This window comes from Erythranthe guttata, chromosome 9 (genome assembly GCF_056151865.1).
Source record: "Erythranthe guttata isolate IM_541 chromosome 9, IM_541, whole genome shotgun sequence".
Taxonomy (NCBI): domain Eukaryota; kingdom Viridiplantae; phylum Streptophyta; class Magnoliopsida; order Lamiales; family Phrymaceae; genus Erythranthe; species Erythranthe guttata.
In genome coordinates, this window is record NC_142541.1 from 13,328,752 (window position 1) to 13,339,935 (window position 11,184).

The 11,184-nt window shown below is 34.3% G+C and overlaps 1 protein-coding gene and 1 long non-coding RNA gene across 2 annotated transcripts; both read right to left on the minus strand.

Moving 5' to 3' along the window:
* Nucleotides 1-3: 3 nt before the first annotated feature.
* LOC148768150 (uncharacterized) lies at nt 4-1,273 on the minus strand. Its single transcript, XR_016033654.1, has 2 exons — nt 540-1,273; nt 4-338 (listed from the first exon to the last, which is right to left on the minus strand). It is a non-coding gene; the product is annotated as an uncharacterized LOC148768150 (long non-coding RNA).
* Nucleotides 1,274-6,219: 4,946 nt separating this feature from the next.
* On the minus strand, nt 6,220-7,588 carry LOC105976041 (mitogen-activated protein kinase kinase 9). The gene has a single exon (XM_013001322.2). It carries the CDS (start codon nt 7,572-7,574, stop codon nt 6,504-6,506), a length of 1,071 nt encoding a protein of 356 aa, XP_012856776.2. The 5' UTR covers nt 7,575-7,588; the 3' UTR covers nt 6,220-6,503.
* Nucleotides 7,589-11,184: the final 3,596 nt, after the last annotated feature.

The following is an 11,184-nucleotide window of genomic DNA, read 5'->3' on the forward strand; positions in this document are numbered from 1 at the left end:
ACGAAAATGAACCTTAATAACTTATCAGTTGGAATGTAACTACAAAATGTATAAGCAATTCTTGCAAATTATTTACAAATGCGTATTTGAATCCAACATAACTATAAAATCTAATCTTACCAACATAGTGAATAAACGGGCCAAAGAAAAAGGGAAAAGAAATTTGGGGGGCGGAAGAAGGAGGCGATGCACATATATATACACAGTAAATATTTTTGGCAGTTATTAACGTTGACTAACGTTGACTGAGTTACCGAAAGGTACAAACTCTGCATGTTTGTAGTTCAGAGGGCATTTTGAGTCGGAGCCTATAGTCCAGAGGGGTACTGTAATTACACCTATAAACAATGTAAGATTTAGCAGCCTATAAACATAAAAGCAAAAATGACTTCTCTTCTCCAATTACTTCCCTCTCTCTCATCTCCAATTAGTATATTCCCAAAAAAAAAAAGGAAAAAAAAAAAAAAAAGAACAAGCTTTGCAGCATAATGAACAACAACTAAATTGAGGAAAAAAAAACCACAACCCAAATTAATTACCTTTGGTTTTGATCAGAACTTCGTTGGCCTTAGGGTGGGGCATCTGAAAATCTTCAAAAGTGAGTGGTTTATTCTTTTCCCAAAACACAGCTCCCAGCATGTACGACGGTCCGATGCCGACGTGGTACCCCGCCGCCGGCATGGTTGTGCCGCCTTCTTTACTCCCCGATCCTGAGCTTGAATACCATTTCCCCAAATCGGAACAATTGGATGAATCGCGAAGCGAAGAATTGTAGGAAGACGACAGCGCCGCCGTGCGCCGGCCGATCGCCGTGCGGAGAAGAACGGAGCTCCGGATATTGAATAAGAAGGAGGCGGCGGTGCTAGGACGGCGGGAGCGGCGACATGCAATTGTATTGGGAACGGGGGCAGCGACTTCCGCACATCAGAACGATTAGGGAGGTGAACACCTTCGGTCGAAGGGGAAGAGGCGGCGGCAGTAGTTGTTGGGGCCTTGTGGGTGGGTGAAGGTGAGAAAAACAAAATTAAAAAAGAAATAAAGAAGTCAACAGTAGCGGGCGGACGACGTCGTTTAGGGGTTGGAGATGATAAAAAAAAAAACTCGAAAAGAAATAAAAGGACAAGCAGGTCAAGCAGGAAGCTTTAAATGAAAAAATAAAGGGAAAAGAAAAGATTGAAGACAGCGGATTGGATGATGGAAAGGAGACGTCGCCGTTTGGTGGATAAAAGGGGCAAAAGAAAAGAGAATAGAAATTGGAATAACAGTAAAGGCAAACATCGACATATATATATATATATATATATATATATATATATATATATATATATATATATATATATATATATATATATATATATATATATATATATATATATATATATATTGTTTGGCTAAGTTTATTCTAAACAGCTGATATACTCTTACATTTGATAAGCTGTTTTTAGAGTTGATAAGTTGTTACGTCTTCTTTATAGAGTTAGTTTTTAAATTATCTGCTTGATGATTTTATAAACTATTCTTAGTCATATAAGATCTTAAAAAAAAGGTAGGGTAAGGGTATTTTTGAAAAAAAAAATTATTTGTTCTCCATCAGTTCTTTTTTGAATTTTTTTTAGATATTATAAAAAAAATCTACCAAACATTTTGGAAGAACTTATAAGCTCTTTTTAACAGCTTATAATCTTAGCCAAACGCCCTCTAAGAGACGTGACTAAGCTTATTTAAAACCTCTTATAAGTTCCTACATCTTATAAGATGTTTTAGGAGTTGATAAATTGTTATAACTTATTTTTAAAATTAATTTTTAAGATGTTTGCGTATGTAACTTATAAGTTATTTTTAGATTTTATAGGTTGTTCAAGTGTTTGAAAATATAATGTCTTTTTATCACCATAATGACAAAAAAAGAATTTGTTTAGTTAGTTTTATATATAATTGATTAAGGCTTAATTCTACTTTGCACCCTCAAAAAAAATTAATTGCACGTTGCACCCTTGAAACACGATCGATCATTAACAATGCACCTTGAATTGAATATTTAAAACTAAATCGGGGTAATTTCAATTTGTATTAGTCTTTTATTTTCAGGGTGCAAAATAACAAAATTAAATGATTATTTTCTTCTATCTCCAACATAAATTCGAGGGTACAAAATACAATAAAAGGAAAAAATAAAAAATCACAATAAATCATGAAAATAAACTATAATTTCTATAAAAAAAATAAAAAACAAATTTTCTCACTAACTTGTTCAGTTGATGGATCTCTTACGTTTTGGAAAATTACACAAATCTCTCTTCAAATTTGAGTTCATCCAACACTTCGCAATATTATATTTTTACCATTGACCAAATATCGGTAAATTTGATTAAAAAAACACACATTAAAAAAAATACCTCAAATTATTCTTGTATTGAAATATATAATTCATTAATTCCATCCATTACATTATTTTGGTCAATCTCTTCCGCCACCTTCGCCGCCAACCACACGGTGGTTCAAGGGCAGTGGAGGAGCAACCGCACGAGCGGCGGTCGTGGATGCCGCCGCCACCGGTGGATTAGTCAAGCACGTGTAAAGACATGTTGCTTGACAAGGAACCTTAAGAAATATATGACAATCGTGTTTTAGGCAATAGTCGTAACTGTTGAATTTTGAATGCCTATGGATATCTACTCATCTGTTGAGACAGACTACATGTTACGACATTAGGTGACGTAACAGAATTGTTGTGTTGTCACAGTAATAAATCTACGAAAAGTAGAATAAAGAACACAACAATTTAATGTGGTTCGGATACAAACGTACCCTACATCCACGAGGACTTGCAAAACTAGTTCAGATTTAAGTGTACATTAATAGGACTTAATAAAACACTAAAGACTCCCTCTTTATGTGATACGCCGTTCTTGCACACGACTCGAACTTGTTGATAATCAAAGCAATTCCTCCTCCGCACTCTTGGACTTCCTCCAATGTTGAACTTCCTTCAAACGGCGGATCGACCTCTGCCGAGATCTTTTAAGCACTTCTCCCGAAACGCCGATCTTCTTTATGGCCTGGTAGAAGAAACCTGTTCTGTTGCCACACCTGTCGTGCAGACAGGGCTGCAGCACGGGCTGCACCCTTCAAAGTCTTTATGCTGGGATTTTTCTTTGTAACGCTCCATGTGACTCATATGAGGTTGAGGGCCTTATATAGGCACGAAATCCACCACCATAAACCTAACTTGGGCCCTAAGAAATCGATTAACTAGGTAATAGAATCCTAGTCGATTTCTACTTCTATTCTAGATAAGTACAAAAGATACCTAACTAGAATATAATACATGGAAATAAATCTAAGTCCTAATAACAATATTACAAAAATAGGACTCTTATTAATTCCAAAATAAACATGGAAAACAAATCTTTGCCAATCTTTAATTTCCACGTATGGCGGATTTCTTCAATCTTCACAAATAGAAATCTCGTGCCAACAGTAACAATTCAGAAAATCGCCCGAATCGTGCGCGCTTGCTTGTCCCGAAAATAACAGCATCATCACTGCTGCTAGAACAATCACTTGATCAACTCCAACCCTTTTGCCCATCTTTATTTTAATTTAACTTCTTGATATTAATTAAATAATTAAATTTTCGATCGGTTTATAGGAATTTAATTTATTTATGTTTATGTTAGTCCTAACTCTAACAAGTGTGTATATAAATACTAGCTTCTTTTTTTTTGTTTTTTTTTTAATCTTGTGTAATTGGATTATCAGCTTTGATTATGATTAGATTAATTTTGGATTGTGGAGATTAATTTCAATGATTTAAGTTTCTTTTATATATTTCAGATTCAAGTAACCCTCTTTATTTATTCAAGTAACAATTATTTAGAGATTACAGCAATAATAGTTAATTAATCATAGATAGATAGGTAACAAATATTTCATTTTCTTGCACATAGTACCCAAAATTATATATGTTGTCCAATGATCACTTATATATATGTTTCTATATGTTGACCAAAAACACATTAAAAAATAACACCCACAGGCCACACCCAATAAAACAAATAAATGAGTTGGCTTCACAAAAACTCGAACTCTAATTTTTCGAACTCGAACATTCTAACAAGTCAAGTCCGAACTCAACATTTAGTTGTTCGTGATGTAACGAGCTGGTTCATTAGCTTTATTTTTATTTTTTTTTAAATAAAATGAATGTAAAATTAAAAATAAATTCATACAAATAATAAATAAAATAAATTATCGGTCCTTTTTTTATTTCAAATTTTATTATAATTTATAATAATAAATTCTAATAATATTAAATAAAAATTAAAAAAAAATACATAAAATGAGCTCAGACTCGAGCTCGAACTCGTCAAAATGAATTCAAGCTCGAGTTCGGACTCGCCAAAATAGCCAACTCAGCTCGATCTCGGCTCTTTTAAACCACTAACATAGTGATATCATTCTTCCAATTATCAAAATATATATGTCTCCATCGTTATATTGATATCAAATTGGAATTCTTATCAAAACAAATAAAAAATTGGAATTTGTATAATATATAGCTGTCCTTTATTTTCCACCTTTTTACATAAATAATTGGAGCTATGTTACAAAGGAGCAAGTGGACTCTTGATACTGATATTTTAACAAGAGAGAAAACAAAAACAACGGGCAAATTAAATTAGGACCTTTATAAACACGTGGGTCATATAACATTAAACATGCTTTAAATATGAATTAATGATTAATTAGTGGCGGACCCAAGGGCGGCGGGCGGAGTGAACCGGAATCTACTGAGAACTAACCGAGTCTCCTAATAAGGATTAATTTGACTGCTGACTTTTCTTGACCAAATTAAATCGGTTTGTGTGTTTGAAATGTTTACTACTACTAGTCCTTATTGAATATTTATGTGGTTTTAAATATTTTTTCAATTTATTTTGGGATGATGTGTTTTTTGAAGATAATGTGTGCCGTATAATGTATATGTTGGGTAGATGATGCCATTGATGTATTACTAGTTTCAATATCATATTATTAAATATTTGAATATGATTAATTTCTAATTTCAAGAAATGTATAGTTAAAAATAATATATGAGAACTCATTTTGATGAGTAATTTGTGAATTCTTAAATATTTGGGTCTTGTTTGATGTTTGTTTAGTACAACTTTTCGGGACAACTAACAACTGTGGTAAAATATATTTTTATCTCGATTTATTTTCAGAATTGGGTCTTAGTTTGATGTTTGTTTAGTACTACTTTTAGGACAAGTAACAATTGTAGGGAAAGTAACACAATGTTTGGTAGTGTTTCTATTTTGTTTTCATTGATTCCTCAAAACAAAACTATATTTATTACATTTCTCAAAACAATCTCAAAAGTTTATTCTCTCTTTCAGACATGATGTGACTGCTACAGTAAAATGATTTGATTGCTACAGTAAAAAATGTCTTCACTAAAAAACAAATAAATATCACATCATCTTTCAATTTTTTTCTTCTAAAATACATTTTACTAACACTTTTAAACATGATGTGACTGCTACAGTGTATTTTGTCTCCTTCCAAAATATAAACAAACATTACTTTCATTCTCAAATTCTTCCCCCAAAACACATTTCCTCAAAATAAAATCAAAATAAGTTCCAAAATACTTCCAAACATAGCCTAAACTTTTATCTCGATTTATTTTCAGAATTGTATCTTATAGTTTCCTTTTTCATTTTCTTTAATGCAGAAATCCGCAGCTAACCATCTTTAGGTATACTGGGTAAATTTACATTCTCGTATAATAACTTGTAACCAGAGGTGAGATATGAACCGCACTAAATTAAGACAAACTGGACTTAGCGACTGTAGACAAAAAGATTCGAACTTGGTCATTTGACACAAATTCTTTTACTCTTACTCTAATTACATGTTCAATATCAAACAAGGCCTAATTTATTAGGTAGAGAGGATGCTGTTTTGTTTTTTATTTTATATTTTTGAACTGAATTGGTTAATTAATTATTACTATTGAATTCAAGAAAATGTTTGTATAAAACAAAAACCAAACTAATGAGTTCAATGGGTCCTGTATTAAAATTGAATTATGGGCCAATTTAAAATATTAAACAAGATAAAACCAGTTAATCAATTTTGTTAACTTCTAAACCATGATTACAATCTCATGTAGAAATTGATTAGTAATTCGGATTTAATCAAGAACACTAATTTAGTAAATCGAATTTGATTAATAAATTGATTAGTTAAAAGCGATTTACATTAATTTCTCGCAATTTCTACAGTAATAATTGATTATTGACTGCTGAAATGGATAACTCCTTGTAAGAAAAGAGATTCAGAAACAGAGTAAAGAATATACACCAGATTTTTTCTAAATTAAAAAAGAAAAAAGAAAAAAAAACCGGAGTTCACTATATACAGAACTCCCCAGAAATCTATTCCGCCACCGCAGCACCGCCGCAGAATTTTCAAAATCGCCGCCGCCGCTAGCTTTATACGGACTTCGGCTCGATATTGCAGACGAAAGGGTGCGACAGAAGCTGCGTGGCGCTCCACCTCTTACTCGAATCCTTCTGCAAACAGCACTCGATAAAGCTCCTGAAATTATCCGAGGTGCTCTCCGGCAGGCTGGGCGGCTCGCCGAAGCAAATGGCGCACATTAGCGTAGCCCAGTCGGGCCTCTGCCCCGGCGCCAAATACGGAAAGTGGCCGACGTAGAGTTCCAATAGGGTTAGACCCAAGCTCCATATATCTCCCGCGTACCCGTTATAGTTCGACCCGTATGTATCCGGGTCGAACCGCTCCGGGCTCATGTACGCGCACGTGCCCACGTACGAGTTACACGGATCCAATGTTCTCTGCATAATTTTGCTGACACCGAAATCGGAGATTTTGACCTCCATTTTCTGATCGACCAACAGATTCGACGGCTTGAGATCGCGGTGGATGATTTTGTGCGCGTGCAGGTACTCGAGGCCGCTGAGTACTTGGTGGCAGATTTTGGCGAGGAGGGCCTCGGTGAAAACGACGCCGTTTTTGAGTAGGGTTTCTAGGGTTCCCATGTCCATGTACTGCATACAGATGGCGAAATCGCCGCCGGGGATATCGAACACGCCGTGGCACTTGATGACGTGGGGGGAGTCTGTGCGGCGGAGGATCGAGATCTCGCGGAGGATCTGGCGGCGGAAGGCCGGGTCGCTGTCGCCGTGGACGACTTTCAAGGCGTAGATCGCGGAGGTGTGCTTGTGGCGGACTTTGTACACGGTGCCACCGTTCCCGTGGCCGAGGACTTGAAGCTTCTCGAGATCGGCGGCGGAGATGGCGGCGGCGGAGTTTGTGGGGGCGGCTGCGGCGGAGTTGGCGGAAGGGGGGAGGGGGAGGGGAAAGCGGTGGCGGCGTTCGGAGGGCTCCGGGAGAGGGAGGCTGAGATTGAGGTGGCGGCGGTCACGAACAACGGCCATGAGATAACGTGCGCCGGCGGAGAGAGTGGGGGAGGCGTAGGATAAGGATGTGTTTGGTGGAAGAGAAAGGAGTGAGCTGCAAATGTATATAAAAGAGTACATTTGTGCAGCACGTGTGCCCGGTGGGTGGAAGGGAGATGGAAGGGGCATATACCTGTGGGACCCACTTCTTGATTGGTTTTAATTTTTTTTCATATTTTATTATATTACTTTATTTATGTATCATAATGGTTTCTTCGACCCTACACGCGGTGAAAAACACCGGGTGGGTCTTCTGCTGCCACGTGTTCTTTTTTTTATTTTTCTAAAACCCCTAAAGGTAAACCCTAGCGGGGAATCTATTATAAAATACAAAAAAGAGACACGTGGCAGCAGAAGACTCACCCGGTGTTTTTCACCGGGTGTAGGGTCGAACAAATCTATCATAATGCGAATCTTAATTTAGATTTTGGTTGTTTGTTTTGTATATTTATTATAATTACGAAATAATCTCTCTTGTTTGCGTAATTACGATCATCTATCAACTATAGTCCATAAATGTCCTTACGCGTCCACTCTTGGAGTGTCACATTTACTGAAATCTTCTAGATTATGTGTAATAATCTCGAGTTTGTACCCGTTTTGTGCGCAAAGGCGGTTTCTGATGCACCACAATCTGATATTTCTAGACAAAAGACACATCTTATGATCATCTTACTTCACTCGAATGTGGTAAAATTGGTACAAATTGGAGAATATTCCACATAATTTATAAGATTTAGTTAAATATGACACTGCGAGAGTAAACATATAAGAACATTCATTGTTAGAAGTGGTTATAATCACCCACATAATATGAAATTTTGTAATTTGATCTTAACTTAGAGCTAGCTGTAATTTTAACAAGATTCTAATTTACTACTACATGGGTTCGAGTAGGAATATTGAAAAGTTTTTACTAGTATCTAAATGACGATATTATTTATATAAAAATATTGGTATTTTACTATATTTTGATGTTGAATATTCCGCTAGTTATCTAATAAAGCTTTTCGGCTTGGATATAAATTACTATATATAATATACCGATTACCACGACATAGTTATTATAAATTATCGAATAAATATTGAAATATCGATTACCACTATATTTGGTGCAGTTTTAGTGGTGTACTATTATCTTACGGTATAGTAATGGTATTGTATCTTCACTACCATAATAATAATCTACCATACCACAATTTTGTATTTGATAAATTAATTAATATATATTTCCTTTTATATTGTTAAACAGAAAAAAAAAATAATCACCACATATTACGAATTAATCAAAAACAAAAAATAATATATAAATTTAATTGTTGTCTTTTATTCTCTTCATATATTTTTGTAAACTCCTTCTTAGCTAGCTCATCTATGTGTTGTTGTCACTCGCTAAAACTGTTTATGCTCACGTACTTTTTTTTTCCAAACTTATTATCGGCAGTTTTCTTCATCTTTTATTTTACTCTCGCCCATCAATTTCTTATGCGTTGCAGCCTATATTTTTGTTTCTTTTGCATTGTAAAATATATGTTTTTACTTAAACCATGGAACTTTCTTATTCACTAGTTTTCGTATATTTTATGTAGATCTTCTAGTAATCGTAAATTACTCAGAGCAAAATTCAAATATAGGTGTATGATCTATATACCCTCAAATTGCTTAATCATCAATTGCATTTGATTAATTTGTTGTGTTTATTTTGTATTTATCTTAATTTTCATATCATTGAAGTCTATCAAAAAAACGAATGATAGAATACCACATATCAATTAGGTCGTATCATAAGTTATGGCAAACAGAATAACAATATACAGCAATTATTGATACAATAATAATATATACAATTTAATACCTCAAAATACAGTATATACGTGGTACTGAGCTCAATGTTTGGTAACGATACCAAAACCACCTAAAAATCACAATTGAAAGTTGAAACTATAGTAATTAATCAATGATTTTGTGTACATCACCCCACTATGACGTTAAACAAATATAATATCATATATTAAAATTAAAAATTTGAATTAAAATTATTGAATGTCACTAGATAGCTATCTTATCTTGTGAATTATTTAATTTCATTAATGTGGAGTAGTGTGACGGCCACCTAATAATAGTGGCTTGTGGAGCAAGTGGACATATTACTTTATCTTGTGAGTGACGTGCCACTTGTCTTGGACTACATGGCAACTTGATTATATTTAAGCATGCCACGTCACCAAATTATGTCCTAATTTTTAGTTATATACATTGATAAGGTCGGATCAACAAACCAAGATATACAACTAATTACATTTTATCATTAGACAACTAATTACTCACACGTCCACGTCACTTGTCGTTATTCACTTAACGAATAGAGTTGCGAGTCGATTCGTAATTTTCAAATTTCCATCAATTTCGAGAAAATGCATTAATTTCAATATTTGATATTCTAAATTTTCTTTTTGAATCTTTTTGGATTGGTGAGTAGTTCTAATACTACACCAATCTTTCACCCTAGAATACCATGATTATCTCCTCCGTACCGACGGCCGCCTTCGAGGCACCACCATTTGTACGTCAAATACACTGTCGGTGTTGAAATAACCCTCCTCACATAAACTGATAATTTCCTGCTCTACGTTCCCGACCAATGCTTTGCATGGCAAAACTTCTTGCATTCGTCCGACACACTCCAGTTTTTCTGCCATCGATTTTAGTATTGTTATGTGACAGTTTACGGAATCAACTATATTTCTTTAATATATAGTCAATTTTTTTTATTTTGAGGTCTAATATACGCTTTTATGTTTTAATCAATTATAGTCGATCAATAAATCAACTACATAAACAACATAGTGGATTTACGTTCAGTTTAATCCTGATATCCACGAAAATCATAAGATAATCTAGAATTCTGCGAAAAAAATGTAGTCATCACTAATTATTTTTACATGATGTACCTATCTCAATGCAATAAAAGAAGAATACAAAATATGTATCTCTAAATTAAATCTCACAAAACCCTACTTAAGAAACTTCACTTCCACGTGCAATGCATGTTAAATAAACAATCCTTAAAACATCCAAAGAAATTTGACGTGGCCTAGGTACATTTAATCTGTGTAACGGAAAATAGTGCAAACCATAATTTATTTCACGTTTTCAATAACTTTGTCGCGAGACTAGTATTATGATTTATTTATTCTATTTGACAATATTCCATACATTTTATTAGCAAGATACATTTTATCTATATTAATGTACGTACAGGGCTGGTTCTGAGAGGAGGCGATCGCCTAAAGCCCCTGGATTTTTTTAAAAATTTAGGGCCCCCAAATTCTTTTATACCCTTAATATATGTTAGCATTTATCCAAAAAAAAATTATATTATATATATAATTATTGAGAACACCAATTCATTAATAGATATAAATCAACGATTGTTACTAGCTAGTATTTATGATTCTTCTAATTATGGGGCCCCTAATTATTAAATTTACAATGTATTAGTTATTTATTTTTATATATATTCACTAGCTTTAGTGCTACTTCAAACAACTTATCCTTAAAAAAAATAGAGGGTGCTGCCCCCGAACCCCCGCAAAGTTTAATTAATCCCACTATATCACAAATTTCTAGTCTTGTCATTGGCTTTATACCTTACAAAAACGAGTTAACATCGAGTTTATGAAGTTTTAAG